A 26626-nucleotide genomic window follows, 5' to 3' on the forward strand; every position below is an offset into this window, starting at 1 on the left:
TTATAGATATTATATATATTGGGCATATCTATATTTTTGGGGCCTGGTACTTAGAGTTTGACTTTTTTCCCAACAAATCTGCTTCTTTTGAGGTTGTGAATTATAAAATTCCATCTGTGTCTATAAAAACACAACATTTCTGGCTGCCTGCAAATAGCTCCCAGTCTGTCAAGGATTAAACAATGCTTAAAGAGTGCAGTTATTCCTTAATATTGGAAAACTGGGAATGCTGGGGGGTTGCTTTGGATGGGAGACGTTTGCAAGTTGGAAATTGGACCCTTCCAAGTCTTAACCTGATAAATTGATATTTTAATGTCAATTTGTTAGGTTTTATTAGGTTTTATTTATTATATGTCTTAACGTAATAAATTGTCTTTTTCCCTTGCTTGCTATTGACTTTTGGGAGATCACTTAAACCTTATTATGAATAATGCTAATTACTCATTTGGAATCATTTCTGTGGAGGCTGCTCCAGCAGTTAATTAATTTTCCTGTGCCTGGTTATTGATTATTCAGATTATTTCCATTAATCTGCTCTGGGTCCAGCCCTTTCCATATCTCAGCTCTTGTGCCCCTTTTTTCTCTCCAAATTTGGCTTTATTTAAAGGGCTCAGGCCATAAACCCTGCCTGTGTGAACTTTTTGACCCCGTTTTTGATAACAGCAGCTGGAGAACTTTATCTGTGCCAGCACTTTGTGCTGTTTCTGCAGTGTCTGATAAGAGCTGCAGGAATTCTGCCCCAGCATCTCCTCACCCTGCTCCAGGAATAAATGGTATTTTTGTGCTTAGATGGCTGCAAAAAACAAAATGTCCTCACTCTGATCTGGCAAAAATTGGTATTTTTATGCTTGGATGGCTGCAAAAAGCAAAATATACATAAATTTTTTAAATTTCTAGATTCATTCTTTGTCCTGTGAGAAAAAGTGGAATTTTTTTACTCTCTTCTTGGCCAAGGAGTTTCTTTTTTGATCTAAAAATCCCTCCTGCCATAATTATATATAGATTATTTTTGGGATTTGAGTTCTGTGGGATAAGCTGATGAATATTTTAATGGGATTTTTGATTTCAGGGCAGTTCTGAATCCATCAGATGATGGGTTTCACCCTATAGATTTTATTGTTCATCCTGCTGTAGGTTTTTACAGGGGGAACTGAAGGGTGGCTGTGCAGTTGGTGGGGTGATAATTGCTGTGTTCTCATGGATGAGTTTTGTAAATTCAATTTTTCTTTCTGCATAAAAAAAAGCGGTGGTTTCATGGTTGAATTTTGTAAATTCATTTTTTTCTCTTGCATTAAAAAGCTGTGTGTTTCATGGTTGAATTCTGCAAATTGAATTCTTCCTTCCGCATACGAAAGCTGTGGTTGAATTTTGTAAATTGAATTTTTCTTTCTGCATAAAAAAGCTGTGTTTTCATGGTTCCATTTTGTAAATTGAATTTTTCTTTCTGCATAAAAAAGCTGTGTTTTCATGGCCGAATTTTGTAAATTGAATTTTTTTATTCTGCATAAAACCTGCAGAAATGTGGGATTTGCCTGGCTGGAGGGGGCTTGGAGCAGCCTGGGACAGTGGGAGGTGGCAGGGCTGGGCTGGGCTGAGCTTTGAGGTTTCTCAACCCAAATCCCAGGATTTATTCCAAGCCTAGAGGAGGAAATTCCCAGTTCTCTCCCAGCCATCTGAGTTGAGATCCAGCATCCCAAAATCCTAAAATTTAGCAAAGCACAAACCCTTTTCCCTTTTTTCCCTTTTTTCCCTTTTTTCCCTTTTTTCCCTTTTTTCCCTTTTTTCCCCCCTTTTTTTCCCTTTTTTTTTCCCTTTTTTCCCTTTTTTCCCTTTTTTCCCTTTTTTTCCCCTTTTTTTTCCCTTTTTTTTCCCCTTTTTTCCCTTTTTTCCCTTTTTTCCCTTTTTTCCCCTTTTTTCCCCTTTTTTCCCCTTTTTTCCCTTTCTTTTTTCCCTTTTTCCCTTTCTTTTTTCCCTTTTTTCCCTTTTTCCCCTTTTTCCCCTTTTTCCCCCTTTTTCCCCTTTTTTCCCTTTCTTTTTTCCCTTTTATCCCTTTTTTCCCTTTCTTTTTTCCCTTTTTTCCCTTTCTTTTTTCCCTTTTTTCCCTTTCTTTTTTCCCTTTTTTCCCTTTCTTTTTTCCCTTTCTTTTTTCCCTTTCTTTTTTCCCTTTCTTTTTTCCCTTTCTTTTTTCCCTTTCTTTTTTCCCTTTCTTTTTTCCCTTTTATCCCTTTTTTCCCTTTCTTTTTTCCCTTTCTTCCCTTTCTTTTTTCCCTTTCTTCCCTTTCTTTTTTCCCTTTCTTCCCTTTCTTTTTTCCCTTTCTTCCCTTTCTTTTTTCCCTTTCTTTTTTCCCTTTCTTTTTTCCCTTTTATCCCTTTTTTCCCTTTCTTTTTTCCCTTTCTTCCCTTTCTTTTTTCCCTTTCTTCCCTTTCTTTTTTCCCTTTCTTCCCTTTCTTTTTTCCCTTTTTTCCCTTTCTTTTTTCCCTTTCTTTTTTCCCTTTCTTTTTTCCCTTTCTTTTTTCCCTTTCTTTTTTCCCTTTCTTTTTTCCCTTTTATCCCTTTTTTCCCTTTCTTTTTTCCCTTTCTTCCCTTTCTTTTTTCCCTTTCTTCCCTTTCTTTTTTCCCTTTCTTCCCTTTCTTTTTTCCCTTTCTTCCCTTTCTTTTTTCCCTTTCTTCCCTTTTATTTTCCCCCCTTTTTCCCTTTTTTTCCCCCCTTTTTCCCCCTTTTTTCCCTTTTTTTTCCCCCCTTTTCCCCCCTTTTTTCCCTTTTCCCTTTTCCCGCTCTTTGCTTGGGAGCTCTGGCATTTCTGGCACCTCCACCCCTCCCCTGCTTTCCCTGCCCTCTCCCACATCCCTGCTCCTTTCCCAAGCTGAGGAATTTTTAATTTTTCCATAAAGTTGCAGCTCTTCATCTTTAGGGTCTTCTCCACATTTTTTTTGTTCCTGTAAATCCTGAAATCAAGGGGAAAGCAGCAAAATACACACAAAAATATTGATTTATTTTGGAGTTCTGTACCCCAAACTAATCAGGCTTTGTATTGAAACTGAGGAGAAAGGTAAATTTTCATTATTCCTAATAATATATTCAGTTTCCTTTTGTTACCTCTATTAATTTTCATGAATTACACCCATTAGCCCCAGGTCAGAAATTCCTTCCATTAATGAACTGAAGCAGTCAAGGATTTTGGGAGATGATGAGTGAGACAGGGCAGGCTGAATTATATCTTAAATTATATGAATGTATATATTTATATATATATATGAATATATTATTTTCAAAGATGGAATTAATATATTTCTATTATATATATAATTATATATTTCTATTATATATATAATTATATATGTATGAATATATTCTATTCTTTTAAAAGATTGAATGAATATATGTATTATCTATATTTTATGTATATATATGAATATATTATTTTCAAAGGTGGGCTGAATATATATTTTATATATATAATTATATATAAAAATTGTATTCTTTTAAAAGACTGTATGAATATGTGTATTATATATTTTTATATATGTGAATATATTATTTTCAAAGATGGACTGAATATATATTTTATATATATAATTATATATATAAATTCCATTCTTTTAAAAGATTGAATGAATATGTGTATTATACATTTAATGTATATATATGAATATATTATTTTCAAAGGTGGACTGAATATATATTTTATCTATATAATTATATATAAAAATTGTATTCTTTTAAAAGACTGAATGAATATGTGTATTATATATATTTTATATATGTGAATATATTATTTTCAAATATGGACTGAATACATATTTTATATATATTATTATATATATAAATTCTATTCTTTTAAAAGATTGAATGAATATGTGTATTATATAATTATATATATGTGAATATATTATTTACAAAGATGGACTGAATATATATTTTATATATATAATTATATATAAAAATTGTATTATTTTAAAAGACTGAATGAATATGTGTATTATATATTTATATATAAGTGAATATATTATTTTCAAAGATGGACTGAATATATATTTTATATATATAATTATATATAAAAATTCCATTCTTTTAAAAGATTGAATGAGTATATGTATTATATATTTTATGTATATATATGAATATATTATTTTCAAAGGTGGACTGAATATATATTATATATATTTTTATATATATTAATATATTATATTATTTTCAAAGATTGAATATATGTATAATATATATTTTTATATATATTAATATATTATTTTCAAAGGTGGACTGAATATATATATTATATGTATATTTATATATATTAATATATTATATTACTTTCAAATATTGAATATATGTATAATATTTATATATATATATGAATATATTATATTATTTTCAAAGATGGAATTCCCTTCTGGCAGGGGCAGAGGAAGGGACCAGATGCACAATTTTCCACACTGTTCCCTTCAGCTCCTGCATCCATTTCCTTGTAGGTATTACAATACTTAGAACATTTTAAGTGTTTATTTAGAACATTTCAGCTCCTGCAGGCACTGAGGAGGATTTTTGGAGCAGCATCCCTTTACCCTGGCAATGAAAGATCTCTGAATTGGCCAGGAATGTTGGCTCTGCTTTATTTCCCCTTTCAGCCCCAAAGTCCTTTCACGGTGGGTAAGTGAGAGCCCAGAACTGCAGCAGAAACTTCTCTTATTTCAAAAGCTTGTTGCACCTTTTTCCCCCTGTAATAAAGTTTATTGCTTCCTCTGTCTTACCCTGCCATTCTGGAAGGGGGACATTTCCCCTGGCTGGGTCATTTTCTCTGTAGAATTTTCCAGGCTTAAAAAAAAACCTAAAAAAGGCCTTAAAGCTCTAAAATGTGCTGATTCAGCTCATTCTTTATATTCTCCACTGGTTAATTTGTCCTCACCCTTGTCTCCATATTTTATATTATTATTTTTTTTTGTTTTAAATTTATTATATTATTATATATTGTGTCCATAGTTTATTATTATTTTATTGTCCATATTTATTTGTAGGATTATTTTTAAATTTTTATTTATCCATTTTTATTTTTAAAATATATATTTATATAATATAATTCCAGGCAAATGCCAAATTTCTGCAGGTTTTTATTTCTGCAGAAGAAAAAATTAAATTTACAGAATTCAACCATGAGAATACAACAATTATTACCCCACCCTTCAGCTCTCCCTGTAAAAACCTACAGCAGGATGAGCAATAAAATTTATGGGATGAAACCCATTTAGGGGCTGGTGCTCATCTGATGGATTCAGAAGAGTCCTGAAAGCAAAAATCCCATTAAAATATTCATCAGCTTATCCCACAGAACTCAAATCACAAAGATAATTTATAAATAATTATGGTAGGAAGGATTTTTAGGTTAAAAAAAAAAAAAAGAAACTCATTGGCCAAGAAGAGATTAAAAAATTTAAAATTCTGCTTTTCCAGGAGGAGGTGCTGGCACTGGAAGGGTTCAAACCCTGTCAGGAGTCACCCCTGGACAGCTCAATTAACCTCAATTAACCAAGGCAGCTAATTGAACAGCAACATCCGCATCTGCTGTAACCCAGGAATTGCAGATTTTGGGGTAGGAATATCCACAGGAGGAATTCTCACTGGAATAATTGATTTTTTCTCCATGGAATCACTCATTGCTGCTGGTTTTGGGATAAAAAAAAAAGCTTCTGACACCACTTCCACCTTCCCAGGGAAGGAGCCTGAGAGGAAAAAACTTTGGAAAATTTATTTTCTCATGAGAGAAAATCAAGAGAAAATTCCACTCTCATCCATTAAGGGCAAGTAGTGACAGACAACTTGAAATATTTAGTTATTGTCAGGTTCTTAATTAATAAAATCAACCCAAATCCTTCAAATCCTCCAAAATGGAATGACCTGACTTTCCTGAATTTTATTTTTTTTTCCCTTTCCCTATGATATCTTGAAGTGCTGAGGGAAATCTGTGTAACCTGGTCAACATAGATCTGAAAATTTAGTAGTAGTAATAGTAATAATAATAATAATAATAATAATAAATAATTAGAAGAAGTGGTTTTTTCTGTTGGGTTTTTTGTTTGCTTTTAGTTTTTTTGTTTTATTTTTTGGGGTTTTTTGCATCCCTTTTTCCTCCTGAACATCTGGAAAAACCCCCCAAGTTCCCAAGGTGACAACCACGAGTAAAGAAGTGAAGGGTGATGTCACTGCAGACGTCAGAACTGGGTTCCAAAATCAGTTTTTCAGCTTCAGGAGCTCAGCCCTTGTCCCTTAAATCTGAATTTCAGCTGAACATGAAGAATATCCTCAGTTAACTTTGGATTTCCTGGTCCCAGGGTGGGGCTGCTTCAGGCTCCAGCAGATTTTGGTGGATTTAGAATTTAAATTTTAGGATTTTAAGTAGATCTGCCTGCCAGCCCTCCCAGCAAATCTTTCTGGTGTTGCGTCTTGATCCTGAAATTGGATTTGGAAGGAAGGTGGCATTCCTGGACAAGGGGAAATCGTGCAGGTTTGTCATTCACATTTCCTGAAAAATCTCTTCACCCAGGATTTCTCTCCTGGGAAGCTGAGGAGCCTCAGAGAAAAGGAAAACAATAATTATCTCATTGCTTCTCCTGCGTTTTGCTGCTTTGGAATGAGGTTGGAGATTGTTTCGTTGGTTTCGTGTGAATTATTTTGACTCATTGGCCAATCAGGGCCAAGCTGTGTCAGACTCTGGTAGGGTTCATGAGTTTTCATTATTATCTTTTTAGCCTCCTGTAAGTATCCTTTCTGTGTTCTTTAGTTTAGTTAATATTCTTTAATATAATATAGTATCACAAAATAATAAATTAGCCTTCTGAGAAGATGGAGTCAGACTCATCATTCCTGCCTTCACCAGGGCACCCTGGTTCTTGTTGGGGCTGTCTGGAGTGGCTCCTCCTGTGCTGGCTGGAATGGGAAATGGAATTCTGTGGCATCTGTGCCCGTGTGCACTGGGCAGAATTTGTTTTAGAAATGGGATTTCACCGGGAAATAAAACCCAGGGGATTTCTGAGGTTGAATTGAACTGCCTGCAAACTTTTGTTTTCTATTAATAATATAGAAATATACATTCTATTTATGTATTCTATCCATTATTAAATTAGTCTGGTAATAATAGAGAAATATAATATTTTATTAATAATATAGAACAGTACAGAATATACAGCAATATAATATTGCTTGATTTTGTTGGAGCAGTGTTGTTTTGTCCCACCTTTTTCCGGTTGGAAAATAGGCCTGGAGTGTGCAGGAATATCTGGAGTGCTGCTGAAAATGAGTAATGTGGCAGGATTAAAGAGGTCTTTTATTGATGTGGTCTGGAGCTAAACTTGGAGGAGAAAACCACTGAAAATCAGAATTTTCTCTCCTGTGGTGGTGTTCACTCACAGGTTACTAATGGCCGGATCCACTGAGGTATTTGATTGAATATTCTGTGCATTCCATATTGTTAAACCTTAATTATCTGTACATTTAATTTTGTGAAAACAAGTCTCAAGGAAAAAGAAAATGATTCCTGTAATCTCTTTTCTCCAGAGCCATATTAAATTCCGGTTTCCAGCCTTGCACAGGTGAGGGGGAGATTTAAACCAGTTGCAGGAGATGTGTAAAATTCCAAACTCAACATTTGGCCATCCAGAGCTTTGGCAAAGCACAGTTCTTTGAGGAAGTGGAAAACTGGCAGAAATTTAATCTCATTAATGGATTTTTAGACAAAATAAATTATTTTCCACATGGGGCAAATCCATCCATCCATCTATCCACGATGGGGGATTCTGGATTTTAACCTAAATATCAGTTTGAGCTGTGAAAGGAATAATGCGCTTTTCATTCCGTGTTTTCAGCTCCCAAATCCTTCACTGCAGTGATGCTTCCCAGGTTTATCGTGCCCATCAGGGATTATTTTCTTTCTGAAATCACCTGGTGCACTCAGCCACCTCCCATGCCAACATCCTCCCCCGAGCTAAACCATGTTGTGCTTCACTTTTACAAGATCTCAGATAAAGAACTCGGTAATTTCTTGTAATCAAGGCCAAATTTTAGTTCCAAGTGGGGCTGCGGGTGCAGCCAAAGGAAATTTGTGGTGGTTGGAGATCCGGGGGATGAGTTCACTTTGATTCTGTCACTGCTGCTCCTTGCAGATGTCTGTCAGTGTGATGTAAAATCCGTTTTTCTGGGGTGTGTTGTGCTAATAATAACATGCTGTGAGGCAAAAAGTGAAAAAATACAGACTTAACTCAGCGGGGAAAAAAAAAGATAAAACTTCCACGGCAAAGGGTTTTAAATTTGCAGGCCTGCAATAATTTCTGGGCTGCTTTAATCTGCAAAATATTCGCTTTTCCCCACCTTTTCATTTTAAATGTGTCTGCTTGTTTCCTGAAGAAAATTCTGGGGTTTTTAAAGATTTATTCTGCCACTTCTTCACTGGCTGAGTTTTGCAGGAATTAAACGGTGTCCAGAGGAGAACAGGAGAAGGGGGCAGCCAGGGAGCTCTTTTTGCCCTTTGGGCCAAGCTGAATTTCCTTTGTGGCCCTTGGGATTGGTGGCAGGTGTTGGGTTTTACCTTTCCAGCCCCGAACAGAAAAAATTCCTTTCTGCCCGTGGGTCTCCGTGTCCCGAAGAGCAATTTAACAAGCTTAACAGAAGCACTTGCAATTATCTAATAGCACCTGAAAATTGCTTGCTCAATGACAGCAGGAAGTTTCATTTGCATTCCATATCTGATGTTCCATCTGCTAATCCTCCACTGAGCCTGCCAGGAAAAACAATGTCAACAGACTGGAATTTTATTAAAAATCAGAGAGCAGGGATGCTGCTTCCCTGCTTTTCCATCGCACCCTGCAAGGTTCCAGCCTCCTGGAATATTTGAATTCCTTCAGCCATTGTGTTCCTGGCTGTTTTCTTGAAATGGGGTTTAGTCACAGGGTTTTTTATAGCACTCAGCCCTTCCCTTTTGGGTTGTCTTCCCTCCCCCAGGAAAGCTGGAGCTCCCTGTTTGCTCCTGTTTATATAAGTTAATCTTCCATGTTGTGACATTTTTCCCCCTCTCGTTAATGAGCGCTCCTAATTGGGCCTAATGAAACATTTACTCGCTCTGCTAGACAATATTATCTGCCAGCTCGACAGAGATAAGGCTCCGTGAAGAAAACAAGCTTTTGAAAGATGCTGGGTGAGATATGGAAGCCGTTTTTGGGCCAATATTTTCTTGTTTGGTCGGAGAACGCCCTGGTGGTGCAGCTGTGTAACCAAGCCATGGCAAACAACATCCATTATTTATTGGCCTGCTTGGCAAACAAGGACACCTTTGACTGCATCAGGTTGGGAGGTCGGTTTACTGAGCCAGAGTCACTTTTTTTGTGTTTATATTCCCTCAGATTTTCCATTTGGCGTGGGGGAAAGCCAGGGGAGCCTGGGGAGGGGAGCAGGGGGGAGCCTGGCTCTGCAGCAAACTGGCACAAGTGGAATTGTGCCTTTTATTTCTGCCCAGGTGCTTCAGATCCAGTTACAGCCCATAAAAGGCAGAGTTTCCCTCAGCCAGCAGCAAATACAGGACAAGGAGAGAAGTCCTGGAAATGTTGGAATGATTCAATTCCCTCCCTTCCTGCGGAGTAAAATGGAAATAATTTAAAAATTATCGAAGTGCACTGTAATTTTGTGAAACTCTTGATCAAAACTGGGTTGCTTGAGCTATTCCAAGGATATAATAAGGATATTCCAAGGATTTAAATGTCCCAGGTCGGGTTGGAAGGGCTTGGAGCAAACTGAAGGCGTGGAAGTGGAACTGGATGAGCTTTAAATTCCCTTCCAACACAAACCCTCCTGGAATTCCAGGATAAACAGTTATTTGCAAGGGATCCAGGAAGGAGAGTGAGGACTTGAGGCACAGAAAAGACTCTTCTCATCTGGTTACCAACATCCCTGGAGCATTTTTAAGGTTAGGAGCCTTCCTGGAGTCAGGAAATCTGCATCCCTGATGGTGCAGGGGCACAGGGGTGAGGTGATTGGGATCAGGAATGTGGCTCTGGAAATTGCAGCCTTGGAATGACCTGGAATTGCAGGAGTTGGATCAGCTCCACACACTGGGGGGAGATGTTTGTTCATCAGCCCCTCACTGGTTTGTCTTCACTCCCTCGGGTTCCCCTGCTGCTGATCTGTGCTTCTGTTTTGGGCAGAATCCTGGGGAAAGTTGGGACATCTCTGGAATGGGAAGGTTCATTGGTGTGGTCCCACCCAGCTCATCCCCTCAGCAGTTTTCCTGGAGGAAATTCATCCTCAGGGGTGGCCTGAGCCTCATTCCTTCACTTTTGGTCTTTTATTTGTCTTTTATGGCACTGGACTATCGCAGGAAGGAGGGAATTTCAATTTCTGCAGTGCCACAGCACTCAGTGAGAGCCATATGGTGCACTTCAAGTGCTTCTTTGGGTATTTCATTATAAACCCCTAATTTTTATCTTAATCTAGTGCGAATTTGTTTCTTGAAAACAGAATTTTGATGATCTGTTGCTGTTTGTTCTCCACAGATTCTTCTGCCTACTCCTTCTGATCCTGGGCTGCAGCCAGAAGAAATCGGGACCATCCTATGGAAAAGAGTGTTGGAAGTACACAGGGAGCAGAGGTGGGCTGTGACTTTGGGATATTCCCTGAAATACATCCATAAAGCCAAGGTTTAATTATCAGATCTTAGGCAGTGTGGTTAAATTCACAATAAAATTCACAATCCCTAAAATTCTGCTGTTTGCTTGGTTGGCAAAACCATCTCCACTGGAAAAGGAAAAATCCCAACTGATCCAAAAAAAGAGGGAAAAGAGGGAAATTCCTGGAATTCTCTGCTGAGCACCATTTCCAGCCTGGCCAGGGTGTGCCTGGAAGTTTGGAGGGAATGCCTTTGCCTCTGGTTTATCAGGAAGCTCCACTCCAGCTTGTTTGTCCTGCTGGGAATTTGCATGGGAGGAGTGAGGCTGTGATTTGTAATATCTGAACCAGGCTCCAGGGCCGCTGGAATTTGCCACAATTCCCTGTGTTTGTCTGGAGGTGTGGAAATCTAAATACCACCCTGAGCAAGATGCTCAGTTCTTCTCTCTAAAGCCTTGGCAGAGCACCCAGGGGGCCCCAAGTAAATGGATTTTTGGGTGATTGCATCTCATCCCTGTGAACTTTCCACCCTGCCCTTCTCCAACACGTCTGTGCCACCTTCCTTAGCATTCCCTTGGGAGGCACTTAAAAAGAAATAAATTGAATTTACACTTAAAAAATTTAATGCTGTGACAGTGCAAAGTGCACTTAAAATTCAGATGATGCAGCTTGTCTGAAGTGAAATTTATTTACCTCGGGTAAGGGATTGGTTGTTGGTGTTAAAATTGAGATTTCTCTGCGTTTAGTGCTGTTTATTCCACACTTTTCAAGTCTGATCTGAAGGACCTCAATCCTCTTGATTTTTGGGAATCCACTCGAGGGATTTTTAAGGCTCGGGAGGACAAATAGATGAAAGAAATAACGTGAACTTGAGTTCCTTTTGCAAGTTCCAGCCCTCTGTGAGGGGTTCTGGCCAGCAGAAGGCACCACCAGCTCAGCTTTGCCGTTCCCGGCTGCATCTCCAGGCTCCCAGCAGGATTTGGCAGGGAATTCATCATCCCACACCTCGGGTGCTCACAATTCCCTCTGAAGGATGTGTCCCCTTGCTGTTGCAGGCCTGAGGGGTGAGGGTTTCCCTGTGCAGTGATGCCCGGGATGGGTGTGCTGGCCGCAGCCCTTCTCCCCTTCCTCATCCTCTCCGGACGCTGGGCTTCAGCTGAGAACATCAACTTCTACAACATCAGGCCTCCACTTGACCGTAAGTAGCTTTTTTTTTTTTTTTAAATGGAATTCTGGCCTTTTCTGTACAGAATTCTAGCTTAAAATTGTAAATATTCTCTCCATCCTTCCGGTGTTCGGGTTTCAGCTGTTCGTCCCCGAAGAAACTTTAAAATAAACATTCTGCTTCTCAACCCACAGCTCTTTGTCCTTAATATTGGACAAGTTGACTAAATGAAAATAAATGCAATCATTGCCAAGTTAAAGAGTGCACGAGGAGTTTGGCACTTTAAGGGCTTTTCTTGTATTATTTCTGTCTCCCTGCAGAGGGAATTATGCAGCGGTTTCCTCGTAAATAATCCAGAACAGGTGGTTTTGGTCTTTTATCTTGTTGGGGGTTTTGTAAGGGGAGGAATAGGTGTTGCTGCATGCAATTAATTCACTCTGAAGGTAATTAAAAACCTTGTGGGACCTGTGAAGCCAGTTGGCACTAATGGCATCTCTTTTTTTTTTTTGCCTCTTATCTGGCATCACCAGTGTTCCATCCCTTCATTTGCATTATCTGCAGCCAGGAAAAAAAGGATAAAAAAAAAAAGCAAGCAGGATATAGTAGCTGGAAATAATACCTGCCCCTGGTGAACCCTGCACCTTCCAATAATTCATTGTGTTCATGGAAATAGGATTTTAAAAGACCTTTTGTTTGAAGGATCCAACTTCTCCTTCAGGCTCTGGAGCTGCTTTGGAAATGCAGTTTTTCCATCAAAGGGAAATGTGGATTTATGTTTGCTCCACGAGGAGGGAGATAAACTCTTCCTTCTTTCCTGCCTTTCCCACCGCTGCCTCAGTTTTGGATTATGAGAGTGAAAACACGAGGATATATTTTGAGTTCAAGCCTAGAGAAAACAAAAAGCTTTCTGCAAAACTTGTTTTATTTGCCTGACAGTGAAAAGATGTAAATATATATAATTTACTCCTGTAAACACATGCGTGTACAAGCATAATTTTGAATATTTTAATTTTTTTCTCCATACTTCCCAACTGACTGTATTTTAATGCTTTTTTAACCCTTCCCAAGCCACTCCGTTCCCAAACAGTTTCAAGTGCTTCACCTGCGACAACGCAGTGGACAACTACAACTGCAACAGATGGGCTGAAGACAGGTGGTGTCCTGAGAGTGAGTAATGCTGCACGAGGAGATATTCAATATTTGTGGCATTTGAACTTGCTTCTCCCTGACTCAGCCCCTGGAGGAGTCGGGCTCGTTCATGGCATTCATGTGCCAGCACGGTTTTGTGGTTGGTAATGCTGAGTCAGGTAATTTCTGCTGATGGGACAATTTTGGCCCTTCCAGAGTGTAAAGAAACAGTGAAAAATTCTTTATCTCCATTTCTCTCTGCTTTATATAATATATAACAAAAATATTAATATACAAGCATTTAAAATAATGTTAATATTTTGGTATTGAATTAAATATTATTATGAACCTGAATATTAATATTTTAATATAACATTATTTAAATAATTTTAATATTTAATAATAGATCAGTGTTAATTACCTGTGTATATATCTAATTATGTTCTTCCCAAGAGTTAATTTTAATCTTGTTTAAAAAACCTGAAGAATTTCCTCTGTAGCTTTATTCTCTTCAGAGTGTAAAGCAACAGAGAAAAATTATTTATCTCCATCTCTCTCTGTTTTATATAATATATAGCAATAATATTAATATACAGATTTTTAATACTACACAATATTAATTAACTACATGTTTCTCTGTGTAGATAATGATGTGTTTCCCAAGAGTTCGGTTTAATCTTGTTTAAAACACCTGAAGAATTTCCTCTGTAACTTTATTCTCTTCAGAGTGGAAAGCAACAGAGAAAAATTATTTATCTCCATCTCTCTCCGTTTTATATAATATATAACAATAATATTAATATACAGATTTTTAATAATACACAATATTAATTAACTACATGTTTCTCTGTGTAGATAATGATGTGTTTCCCAAGAGTTAGGTTTAATCTTGTTTAAAACTCCTGAAGAATTGCCTCTGTAGCTTTATTTTCTTCAGGGTTGTAAAGGAGCAGTGAACAATTATTTACCTCCATCTCCCAGTTTTATTTAACAAAAAAAAAATTCAAACAGATTTTTAATAATACATCCATATTAATTAATATCTATGTTTCTCTGTGTATATATACATAATGATGTGCTTCCCAAGAGTTAATTTAAAGATGTTGTTTAAAAAAGCTGAAGGATTTCCTCTGCAGCTTTATCCCCTTCCCTTTGGATCCCATCCCAAAATTCCATGTTCTCAGTGAGCAGCAGGACCTGCCTGACTGGGGCTCACACCTGTGCCGGGGAGGATAAAGCTCAGAAAGAATGGAAATGTTTCCTCATTTTTCACCCCGCTGACATTCGCGGGAACGGTGGGAAAGGGGAAGAAGCAAAGCAGAGGAATGAGGAAACAAGCCTGAAACCACGCAGGAAGGTGCTGCCAAAAAGAGGAGAGAAATAAAAATAAACGTGTGGGCGATGGCGCTAATTAGTAATTTCAATCAAAGCAGCCTTGCTGGAGGTTTGAAGGGTCAGCTGAGATTTCACAGGAATTCATTTCTAGCTAAATGCTCTTTTCATCAAGTTGCAAATGATTCCGTCGAGCCGTTTTCTGGGAATGCTTTCCTGGGCTGTGTGTGGATGAGAAAGGCCGTCCCCAAGGTTCAGTGGTGGCAGTCCAACCCCTGATTTGCTCCTGCAGGCACTCGGTACTGCCTGACCGCTCACCTGTTCACGGCGCGCGGGGAGAGCACCTCGGTCACCAAGAGATGCGCCACGGGCGAGGAGTGTCACCTGGTGGGGTGCCACCGCCGCGGGGACAGCGGCCACACGGTCAGCGCCGCGCTGCGCTCGTGTCCTGCTCCTGCTCTACTCCTGCTCTACTCCTGCTCTGATCTGCCTGCTCGTGTCCTACTCCTGCTCTGCTCCTGCTCTGATCTGCCTGCTCGTGTCCTGCTCCTGCTCGTGTCCTGCTTTACTCCTGCTCTGCTCCTGCTCTGCTCCTGCTCTGATCTGCCTGCTCGTGTCCTACTCCTGCTCTGCTCCTGCTCTACTCCTGCTCTGCTCCTGCTCTGCTCCTGCTCTGATCTGCCTGCTCGTGTCCTACTCCTGCTCTGCTCCGCTCCTGCTCTGCTCCTGCTCTACTCCTGCTCTGCTCCTGCTTTACTCCTGCTCTGCTCCTGCTCTGATCTGCCTGCTCATGTCCTGCTCCTGCTCTGCTCCTGCTCTGCTCCTGCTCTGATATGCCTGCTCGTGTCCTACTCCTGCTCTGCTCCTGCTCTACTCCTGCTCTGCTCTGCCTGCTCGTGTCCCGCTCCTGCTCTACTCCTGCTCTGCTCCTGCTCTGATCTGCCTGCTCGTGTCCTACTCCTGCTCTGCTCCTGCTCTGCTCCTGCTCTGATCTGCCTGCTCGTGTCCTGCTCCTGCTCTGCTCCTGCTCTGCTCCTGCTCTGCTCCTGCTCTACTCCTGCTCTGCTCTGCCTGCTCGTGTCCTACTCCTGCTCTGCTCCTGCTCTACTCCTGCTCTGATATGCCTGCTCGTGTCCTACTCCTGCTCTGCTCCTGCTCTACTCCTGCTCTGCTCTGCCTGCTCGTCTTCTACTCCTGCTCTGCTCCTGCTCCACTCCTGCTCTGATCTGCCTGCTCGTCTTCTACTCCTGCTCTGCTCCTGCTCTGATCTGCCTGTGTCCTACTCCTGCTCTGCTCTGCCTGCTTGTGTCCTACTCCTTCTCTGATCTGCCTGCTCATGTCCTGCTCCTTCTCTGCTCCTGCTTTATTCCTGCTCTGCTCCTGCTCTGCTTTGCCCTGGTCGTGTTCTATTTGTACCCTGTTCCTGCTCTACTCATACCCTACTCTTTCTCTACTTATGTTCTAATCGTTCCCTGCTCCTGCTCTACTCCTGCTCTCCTCTGCCTGCTCGTGTTCTACTCCTGCTCTGTTCCTGCTCTGCTCCTGCTCTGCTTTGCCCTAATTGTGTTCTATTTGTACACTGTTCCTGGTCTACTCATACCCTGCTCCTTCTCTACTCTTTCTCTACTTATGCTCTACTCGTACCCTGCTCCTCCTCAATTCCTGCTGTACTCCTGCTCTGCTCTGCCTGCTCATGTTCTGCTCCTGCTCTACTCATACCCTGCTCCTGCCCTACTCCTTCCCTACTCATGCTCTGCTCCCTGCTCCTGCTCTGTTCCTGCTCTGTTCTGCCCTGCTCGTGTTCTACTCATACCCTGTTCCTGCTCTACTCATACCCTGCCCTGCTTGTGTTCTACTCCTGCCCTTCTCCTGCCCTGCTCCTGCCCTGCTCCTGTTCTACTCCTGCCCTGCTCCTGGGGCTGGAGGTGGCCATTCCAGGGCTGGTTTTTCCAGGAGGATGTGCCAAGAGCTGCTCTGCACTGGGAACAATGGGATTTCTGCATGCTCTGCACTGGGAACAATGGGATTTCTGCATGCTTTGCACAGGGAACAGTGGGATTTCTGCATGCTCTGCACTGGGAACAATGGGATTTCTGCATGCTCTGCAATGGGAACAATGGGATTTCTGCATGCTCTGCACTGGGAACAATGGGATTTCTGCATGCTCTGCACAGGGAGCAATGGGATTTCTGCATGCTCTGCACAGGGAGCAATGGGATTTCTGCATGCTCTGCACTGGGAACAATGGGATTTCTGCATGCTCTGCAATGGGAACAATGGGATTTCTGCATGCTCTGCACTGGGAACAATGGGATTTCTGCATGCTCTGCACTGGGAACAATGGGATTTCTGCATGCTCTGCACTGGGAGCAATGGGATTTCTGCATGCTCTGCACAGGGAGCAATGGGATTTCTGCATGCTCTGCACTGGGAACAATGGGATTTCTGCATGCTCTGCACAGGGAGCAATGGGATTTCTGCATGCTCTGCACTGGGAACAATGGGATTTCTGCATGTTCTGCACTGGGAACAATGGGATTTCTGCATGCTCTGCAATGGGAACAATGGGATTTCTGCATGCTCTGCAATGGGAACAATGGGATTTCTGCATGCTTTGCACAGGGAACAGTGGGATTTCTGCATGCTCTGCAATGGGAACAATGGGATTTCTGCATGCTCTGCACTGGGAACAATGGGATTTCTGCATGCTCTGCACTGGGAACAATGGGATTTCTGCATGCTCTGCACAGGGAGCAATGGGATTTCTGCATGCTCTGCACTGGGAACAATGGGATTTCTGCATGCTCTGCAATGAGAACAATGGGATTTCTGCATGCTCTGCACAGACCACAAAACCTGAAGGGGAAAACTGAGTGGAAACAAAGAGTCAGAATTTTTCAGCTTGAGAAAAGCTGAAAGGTTGCAGAGCATATTTTGAGTTGATGTGCTAGAAAGGGAAGCTCTGTTTCCTGCAGTGTCAGTGTGGCTCTGTGACATCCCACCTCAGCTTGGGGACACACCTGGGGATGAGTGACTCCAGGAGAAAACTGCTCTCCTGATTTGGAGAATTAATTCATGGATAAATTGGATTTCAGGATGATTTTTAGCATATCTGCTTCACCTTTTGCCCTGGCCAGGATGGGTCTGTTCAGCTCAGCTTCGCGACACTAAACGCGCATTTCTCTCTTGAATTAATTACCTTGAATTAATTACCCTGAATTAATTCCCCCGAGTTCATTACCGCGATTTAATGACCCTTTTCTCCCAGCAGGAGTGTGTTTCCTGCTGTGAAGGCATGATCTGCAACGTGGAGATCCCCACCAACGCCACCAACGCGGTGTTCGCCGTGCTGCAGGCGCGCAGGACGGCCGCGGGCAGCCGCGCCCTGCCCAGCCTGCTGCCACTGCTGGCACTGCTGCCACTGGTGACAGTGGCACTGTCCTGACACGGCACCCCCGGACAGAGCTGCTGGGACAGTCCCTGGGCCAGGAACCCCCAGGGTCTCCAAGGAGAAGTGGCTGATGTTCCCTCGTCCCAGCAGATTTGAGGAAAGGCGCGTCCTGCACTCCTTGCGTGTTTTAGTGGGAATCCTTCCCCGTCAGTATTGAAAATAAACCCCACAAACACCCCCAGTGGGGAGGACTCAAGGTTTAATTCCCTGTTTTCTGAAGAAAATGCACATTTTTGTGGGTTTTGGGACAGAGCTGTGACAATCACAATCAGAAGGAGCATTGGGTGGATCATCTGGAAAGGTGGGAAATGGATCATCTGGAAAGGTGGGAACTGGATTTAAACCTTTTATGTGCAAAAACAACTCAGAGTTTCTTATCCAGGTGTGTTTGAGCTTATCTTGATTTCATAGCGAGCACCTCTGGTTTTCATAGAGAACAAATATGAGGTGGGGTTTTTTTTTCTGCTTGATCAGAGCTCTTATTTCTCCTGGCAATAATACAAAATTAATTATTTTCTTTCTGTAAAATGTCTCATCCTCCTCCTGTTTTAAATCAGTGGGAAATGTAGAATTCCTAAAAATCCTGTTGCAGCACCCAGAGCAGAATTCCTGATCTTCCAAAGCAAAGGGATTATTTCCTTGCAATTGAGTCTCACCTCAGAATATCACAAATATATTATTTTTGTGATATTGGGGTATCACCACTTTCAAATCACAGCTACGGTCAAGCAGCTTCATTAACCTAAAAATTCCAAGTGGACATTTGGAATAAATAAGGAGGGAACTCTGCTATGTTCTCTCTTGATTTGCACAGGTTTTTTCCAGGAATATTATTGTCCTGGCAGATGTTTTCAGGAAGGATGGATCACTTAAACTGACTCAAAAAAGAGATTTGGAGCTGTTCCCCAAAAAATTAGAGTACAAAATTGGCTCCTTTTACATCAATATTGCCTTAATTATTTGCTGGTTTGTGTCACTAATTATGTTTCGTTATAAAAAAGATTTTGAAATATTTCCAGGCCTGTTGACATTCCGAAATTTCCTCCACAATATTCTTAGAATGCTGCAGAAAGGTGTCTGAGTTCAGTCTGAGGCTCCTGGATGGGCGATTGTGCAGCCACAAAATTTGGATGGAAAAGCTTTGTCCTTGAGGAAGGAAAACAGTTCTTGATGTCTGAGTCAAGGTTTTCCAAGATCTGGATTCTCATGAATCTCTCACTCCTCAAGATCTGGATTCTCTCTTTTCATATCTGGATTCTGTGCCATCCAACAGGGCTGGAATTCTGCTCTGGAGCCAGGCGGGGAGAGCTGGGAATGTTCCTCTGGAGAAGGGAAGGCTCCAGGCAGAGCTCAGAGCCCCTGGCAGGGCCTGAAGGGGCTCCAGGAGAGCTGCAGAGGGACTGGGGACAAGGATGGAGGGACAGGACCCAGGGAATGGCTCCCACTGCCAGGGGCAGGGATGGGTGGGACACTGGGAATTGGGAATTCCTGGCTGGGAAAGTGGGGAGGGGCTGGAATTCCCAGAGCAGCTGGGGCTGCCCCTGGATCCCTGGAAGTGTTCAAGGTCAGGTTGAACTGAGCTTGGAACAATCCTTGAGAGGCTGCCCTGGAGCAGAGGCTGGCCAGAGCTCCAGAATAAAGCAGGGATTGATCCAAGGATCTCCTCCATGGCTGCACCTCGGGCAGCAGCAGAGCCCAGCCAGGGCTGCCCCCAGGATGAACCCAAATGGCCCCAAAATGCACGAGCGCTGCCGGGGTCTCTCCCTGGGCTCAGCTCTGCTCCATGTGCACATTGCAGTTCAGTGGCCAACCCCACTGCAGCCCCTGCAGTCCCACCCTGCTTGTTTTTCTCTCTGCAGCCCACGGGCTTTGTGCTCCTGGGCTGGCATTGGGATCATTTGTCCTTGGTGCCCAGCTGGAGCAGGAATTGTTTTGTGTCCCTGCTCTGTGCACAGAGCTCAGCAACCCTTCATGTGCAGCTCAGAACTGCACACCAAAGCAGCACAGAGTCTGAAACACAGAAAAGATAAACCTGAGGCACGGTTGGGACCGTGGGAGGTGTCCCTGGATGATCTGGGTGGGCTTTAAGGTCCTTCCCAACCCAAACCATTCCAGGATTCTCTGATATCCCATAATTACCTTCATCCTTCTGCTCCATGAAGGATTTTTCCAGATGAAAGGATTTTTTTTTTCTGGTGGACAAACCATTCCAGGTTTCTCTCTGCTCCACGGGGAATTCCTCCAAGTGGAATTTGGCTCCCACATTTTGGGTCATTGGATTTTTCCTGCACAAATTGCTCCCAAATTCAAATTTGGGGAATAACTCTTGCAATCTCAACGAGGCCTCCAAGAGCTCTGTGCTCTTGTAGGAGTCGCTGTCAATAATTTACAATAATATCAGTACTGAGTTTTGGGGTTTTTATAGTGGAGATGCAATTCCAGAGCTTTTGGGAATGTCAGGGAGGCCCTAAAAAACTGCTGCAGCAACAAAAAATAGACATTTCAGGAGGTTTTATTTTCCTCTGTTGAATGAATTTTTTTTTCCCCCTCACTGGAAAGTGAAGAAATTCTGAAATTAAGATTTTAAACCTCATAAAATGCCTCTGCTTTTGGGAAAGAATTGTTTGGGATAAACCCCAATAAATCAGCTGAAGGTTGAAGGATGCAGCCTGGGCATGTGAAGGGATTTGACCTTGGATTTTATTTTTTAAAATCAGAATTTTAGAATTCCAAGAGTGGAGGATATTAATGATGAATTTTAATCATTGGGATGCACCAATCCCTTTGTTATTGCAAATCTTGGGATTCTTTTTAATGTGGAATTGAATATGCAAATGCTCTTAATGCAATGCAAGGAGGCACTTGGTAGAAGAAATATGGAATTTAAGAGAATTTCAGTTTTTCCTCTTGCTTCATCCTTTTTTATAGAAAATCCTGCTTGGATTTGCCATGAAATGCTGATTTTGTAGGAAAAACGTGCTGAGAAAAGAGTATTGAAATTCACCATATTTTTGGCAGGATTAATGACTGTACAGAAATCTGACCTTAATTTATGGCGGAATTTTTATATTAAATATTTTCAGGTATCAGAATTTTCAGCTCTCTGAAGAATTTTAAGAAAGTATTACTGGATTTGATAAAACCAATTTTCAGTGATGTCCTTGTCTCAGTTTGGGTTCAGATGTTGTAATTTAAATACATTCAATTTTTCATGTGATAAAAGCAATTTTCACTGATCTCTTTGTCTCAGTTTGGGTTCACAGATACTGTAATTTAAATATGTTCCAATTTTCTTTTGATAAAACCAATTTTCTGTGATGTCTTTATCTCAGTTTGGGTTCACAGATGCTGTAATTTAAATATATTCAATTTTTCATTGCCTAAATCCACCCCTAAACTTTGGGAAAGATGTTTCTGTAAATCCATCAATTTTTGAACCCGAAAATAATTCAGAAATAATGGCAAATCCATTTATTTGTGCAGTTAAATGTATTTTTTATTACATATCTATATACGTGTGTAATATGATTTTTATTTACATTGCACTGGACAGCCTATAGAAGGTTTATATTTTTAAAACTTAAGTCCTGATAAATTCTTCATTATTCAGTGTTTGGATGTTTTCTTATTGCTGTGTAACTGCTTTAAATCTTCTCCAGAAATGGCACTTTTAATAAAAAATATTCAAATATTTTCTGGTGGAGAACGTTTCTGGTGACAAATATTGCTCAGTAAAAATCTTAATTTAAATTAAATTCTGCTCTGACTTCAGCATCATTTAAATTTCATTTTCTTTGCTGTACCCCAGGATTATTTTTGGGAATATTTGCCCTCCTTTTTTAAGGTAATTTATTCTGTTAGAGACCCTCGGTGCCCAGAGATATTTAAAAGCTTGAAGAAAATTTTATTTGCATTTTTTTAAAAACTCTGATTGCTGGAATCATGGCTAAAAGAATTTTAATTGTAGTTTTGTAGTGTTTTAATGAAAATAAAAATAAATCTCATTTATTCTGCTGTTGGCATCAAGGAGAGGCAGAAAATGCAGCTGCAGGCTGGGGGGAGAGAGTGGGAAACAGAAAAGAAAAAATACATTGAATATTCATAATTATTTCTGAATATGTAAAAGGGAAATTATTTAAGGATTTAAAGGTCACCTCACAAAGTTAATTTGGGGTAATTTGTGCCAATTTCAGTGTGGGTTGTTGGGGACTTCTATTTTTGAATTTTGTGAGGGGAGTTGGGATCTTTGTCTTTTTTTAGTTTTTATATAGAGATATTTATTTTTTATGGACTGTGTAATAATTTGGGAGTTTTATAATTTATATTTATCTTGGAGAATTTTGAAGTTCTTATAATTTTTTTTTTTTTACTTTTTGTAGTTTTTTATTTTTGGGGTGATTTTCAAATTCTTTGGTTTTTGTACCAATTTTTTACTGTTTTTTTTGGTGGTTTTTAAACATTCTTTATCTTTTTTCTTCTTTTTTTCTTCTGCATTTAAAAGTTTAACAAATCCAAGTCAAAAAGTTTGACTAATTCAGGTATAAAAATTTTAAAAATCCAAGTTTAAAAGTTTGACTATTGAGGTTTAAAAGTTTGGCTAATCCAGGTTTAAATGTTTAGCAAATCAAAGTTTAAAAATTTGGCTAATCCAGGTTTTAAAGCTTGACAAATCCAGGTTTAAAAGTTTGACAAAACCAAGTTTAGATGTTTGACTAATCCAAGTTTAAAAGTTTGCCTAATCCAAGTTTAAAATTTTGGCTAGTCCAGGTTTAAAAGTTTAGCAAATCAAAATTGAAAAGTTTGGCTAATCCGGGTTTTAAAGTTTGAGAAATCCAAGTTTAAAAGTTTGATTTACTCAGATTTAATAGTTTAACAAATCCCAGTTTAGATGTTTGACTAATCCATCTTTAAAAGTTTGCCAAATCCAAGTTTGAAAGTTTGACAAAATCCAATTTTAAAAATTTGACAAATCCAGGTTTAAAAATTTGGGTAATCCAAGTTTAAAAGTTTAACAAATCCAAGTTCAAAGTTTGATTTACACAGATTTAACAGTTTAACAAATCCAAGTTTCAAAGTTTGGCTAGTCCAGGTTTAAAAGCGTGACAAATCCACGTTTCCAAGTTTAACAAATCCAAGTTCAAAGTTTGATTTACGCAGATTTAAAAGTTTAACAAATCCAAGTTTCGAAGTTTGGCTAGTCCAGGTTTAAAAGCGTGACAAATCCAGGTTTCCAAGTTTAACAAACCCGAGTTTCGATCTGGCTAATCCCGGTTTAGAAGTGTGACTAATCCAGGTTTAAAGTTGCTGTTCATGACCCAGCTGTAGCTGCCCGGGGGCTCAGCTCAGTGACAGACACCGGCTCGGGATTTCAGGATTGATTTATTCCTTTCTGGAGCTGGTTCCTTTCTGGGATGAGGGATTTCCCCCAGTGCTGCTGCAGCAGCCATAAATAAATAAATTAATTAATTAATTGCCATAAATTACAGCTGCAGTCCCATCAAACTTGTCAGGAGGGCCCAGCCTGGCTCCTGGCACGCAGCAATTCCACTTTTCTTCACAGGGACTATTTTAATAGTTCCTAGTGACTGAAGGCTCTAAATCTCAGCAGCTGAAATGTGCAGTTCTGAAATGGAAACGTTTCACAAGCTGAATAATATCCAAAAATATCATGGAACATAAAATCCCACAGTGGTTTGGGTTGGAGGGACCTTAAAACCCATCTTGTTCCACCCTTTCCAGGGCAGGGACACTTCCCACAATCCCAGGTTGCTTCAAAATGTTTAATTACCCTTAATTTATTAATATTTATTAATATTCCTCCAATTTTAAGCAAAATATTCCGAGATTTAAAATTATAATTCCTATTCTAACTTGTCAGGGCCTCAGGTTTCTCTGCCTCCAGCAGCTCTGTTTCAATTTTATTTAAATTTCCAAAAGCTCCCGAGATCTCCCCTGTGAACATTCCTGAAAAGTTTTGGGTTCAACTGAAATGTCACCATCAATGCCCTTTGTCATTTCATTTCATGGGCTTTATATTTTTAATTCAAATGTTCTATTTGCTTATCCATTATTCTTAATCCATCTTCTTAATACCTCTTTGTAATTAACTTCTTTCAGACAGGGAATTAAAAAAATCCAGAAAAATATCAGATGCACATTTTTGCATCAAAATTGGCCTCAGCCTCTGGCTGTAAATGAAACTTGAAAATCTGTGGGCTTTAAAGAAGAACTGAAATAGAAATATTTTAATGGGAAGTGGGAAGATTAGTTTTGTTAGGCTCAAGCTAAGAAAAAGAATCTAAAATAAGTGTGGAAAAAAGAGAAATTCTGCAGAAAAGGAGGATTGGGAAAGTGCAGGAATTAGGAGAGAAGGAGCAAGGAATGAGCTGTCCCTGCACAGCCTGGGGAGAGAGAGGCTCTGGAAGAGCAAATTATAGGGAAATTTAGGAATTCTGGGGGGAGGAAAGGCAAAACACGTGAGGAAACTTGATTTGAGGAAATGTTCCTTAAAGGCAGCGTGGGGACTGAAGATGCCCAGGGATTCATCCTGGAATTCCAGGCTGGGAACTGCCTGTGGGACCTGGAACTGTGGCTGGGACAGGGAGGGAAGAGCTTTGGGAAGGAGAGAGGTTGTAGGGCCCAGCTGTGACTGGGATCTGGGTTTGGACATCCCAGTCTGGGATCTGGGTTTGCACATCCCAGTTTGGGATCTGAGTTTGGACATCCCAGTTTGGGATCCAGATTTGCACATCCCAGTTTGGGATCCGGGTTTGCACATCTCAGTTTGGGATCCGGGTTTGCACATCTCAGTTTGGGATCCGGGTTTGCACATCCCAGTTTGGGATCTGGGTTTGCACATCCCAATTTAGGATCTGGGTTTTGCACATGGGATCTGGGTTTGCACATCCCAGTTTGAGATCTGGGTTTGCCCATCCCAGTTTGGGATCTGGGTTTGCACATGGGATCTGGGTTTGCACATCCCAGTTTGGGATCTGGGTTTGCCCATCCCAGTTTGGGATCTGGGTTTGCACATGGGATCTGGGTTTGCACATCCCAGTTTGGGATCTGGGTTTGCACATGGGATCTGGGTTTGCACATCCCAGTTTGGGATCTGGGTTTGCACATGGGATCTGGGTTTGCACATCCCAGTTTGGGACCTGGTTTTGCACATCCCAGTCTGGGCTCTCAAAGGAACAGAGTGCAGCTGCTGCTGCTTCCAGAGACAGCTGAATTCCCGAAAACCCTTGTGCAGGGGAATTCCTGCTGGCAGCAGGGTGTGGCACGGGCAGCAGGACAGTTCCCGTCTGTCAGCAGCCCTTCCAGAGCTGTCATTACCCCTGGGCTCCCTGCAGCTGCTGTGGAATTTCTTGTCCTGGGGCGAGGAATTCCAGAGCTCCCCCGTGTGACCCCCGGCCCTGGCTGCCATCAGTCCTGTAAATCTCTCTGCCCTCAATCCAGATGATTTTGGAGATAGTAAAAGTGCCTGGATTTCAGTGGGTTTGGGGTTTTTTTTGTTACTTCACTGTTGAAAAAAAACCCACAAAAAAGGTGGGGAGTAACTGTTTGGAGAAGGGTATCGGTGGTTTGGATAAAAGGTTAATCTGATGGATAAAACCAGAGAAAAAGCTTCCATAAATATCCAGAGCGCTGCTGAAATGGAGCCCAAACACCATTCCAGGCGTCTTTGGGTCCGTCTGGGTGCCTCATCCCAGAGCAGCTCCATGTCCCTCATGACGGGGGCTCCAGAACTCTCCTTGGCCTCATTCCCTTCATCTCTCCACCTCATTCCATTCACTGGTTATTGATTATTCCCATTTTTTATCTTTTTGTTGTTGTCGGTGTGATGGGGCTGAAGGCACCTTTGCAACCCAACAGAAATCCTTGCAGGCTCTTTTCGGGCTCTTTTCGGGTTCTTTTTGGGCTGTTTATGAGCTCTTTTTAGGCCCTTTTTGGGCCCTTTTCAGGGTCTTCTCAGGCCCTTTTCACTCCCTTTTTAGATATTTTTCAGGTTCTTTTTACGCCTTTTTAATGCCCTTTACAGGCTCTTTTCACTCCCTTTTTAGACCTTTATCAGGTTCTTTTTAAGCTCTTTTCAGACTCCTTTTATGCCCTTTTCAGGCCTTTTTAAGGCTCATTTTATGCTTTTTCCAGGCTCTTTTCAGGCCCTTTTTAGGCTCTTTTCAGGCCCTTTTTAGGCTCTTTTCAGGCCCTTTTTAGGCTCTTTTCAGGCTCTTTTCAGGCTCCATTCCAGGTTCTTTTTAGACTCCTTTTAGGCTCTCTTCAGGCTCTTTTCAAGCTCATTTTTAGACCCTTTTCAGGCCCTTTCTAGGCTCTTTTCAGGTTCTTTTAATGCCCTTTTCAGGTTCTTTTAATGCCCTTTTCAGGCATTTTAAGGCCCATTTTAGGCTCTTTCCAAGCTCTTTTCAGACTCTTTTTAGGCTTTTTTCAGGATCTTTTAAGGCTCCTTTTCAGGCTCTTTTTATGCCTTTTTTAGCCTCTTTTCAGCCTCTTTCTAGACTCATTTCTGGTTATTTTCAGGCTCTTTCCAGGATCTTTTCAAGCTCTTTTCAGGCCCTTTTCAGGCTTTTTTAAGGCTCTTTTCGGACTTCATTTAGGCCATTTTCAGGCTCTTTTTAGGCTTCTTTTTGGTTGTTTCCAGGCTCTTTTCGGGCTCTTTTCAGACCCTTTTCAGTTTCTTTTTTGGCCCTTTTAAGGCTCTTTCCAGGCTCTTTTTTGGCTGTTTTTAGGCCCATTTGAGGCCCTTTTCAGGCTCTTTTTGGGTTCTGTGGGCTCTGTTTCCCAAGTCCCAAGCCATATTGCAGCAAGGACACGTGGCCTTTATCCTGCTTTTTTCCCTGGCCAAAAGCTGGAGGCCGACATCTCTCAAAAAGGGAAGAATTAATGTGG

The 26626-nt window shown here is 40.9% G+C and overlaps 1 protein-coding gene across 2 annotated transcripts in view; it reads left to right on the forward strand.

Annotated features, from left to right (window-relative positions):
* LYPD6B (LY6/PLAUR domain containing 6B) overlaps nt 1–21490 on the forward strand; it is a 51232-nt gene extending 29742 nt beyond the window's left edge. Inside the window, exons 1-6 of one of the 2 annotated variants that reach the window (XM_064435320.1) lie at nt 6369–6498; nt 10532–10626; nt 11699–11841; nt 12877–12975; nt 14561–14691; nt 17540–21490. In XM_064435320.1, the coding sequence (XP_064291390.1) occupies nt 11730–11841; nt 12877–12975; nt 14561–14691; nt 17540–17713 (516 nt within the window). In that variant the 5' untranslated portion in view covers nt 6369–6498; nt 10532–10626; nt 11699–11729 and the 3' untranslated portion in view covers nt 17714–21490. Of the gene's footprint in view, nt 1–6368; nt 6499–10531; nt 10627–11698; nt 11842–12876; nt 12976–14560; nt 14692–17539 lie in introns of those variants that run through there. The other variant, XM_064435319.1, reaches the window with a different exon arrangement.
* The last annotated feature ends 5136 nt before the right edge of the window (nt 21491–26626 follow it).

Source organism: Passer domesticus, chromosome 10, assembly GCF_036417665.1.
Source record: "Passer domesticus isolate bPasDom1 chromosome 10, bPasDom1.hap1, whole genome shotgun sequence".
Taxonomy (NCBI): Eukaryota; Metazoa; Chordata; class Aves; order Passeriformes; family Passeridae; genus Passer; species Passer domesticus.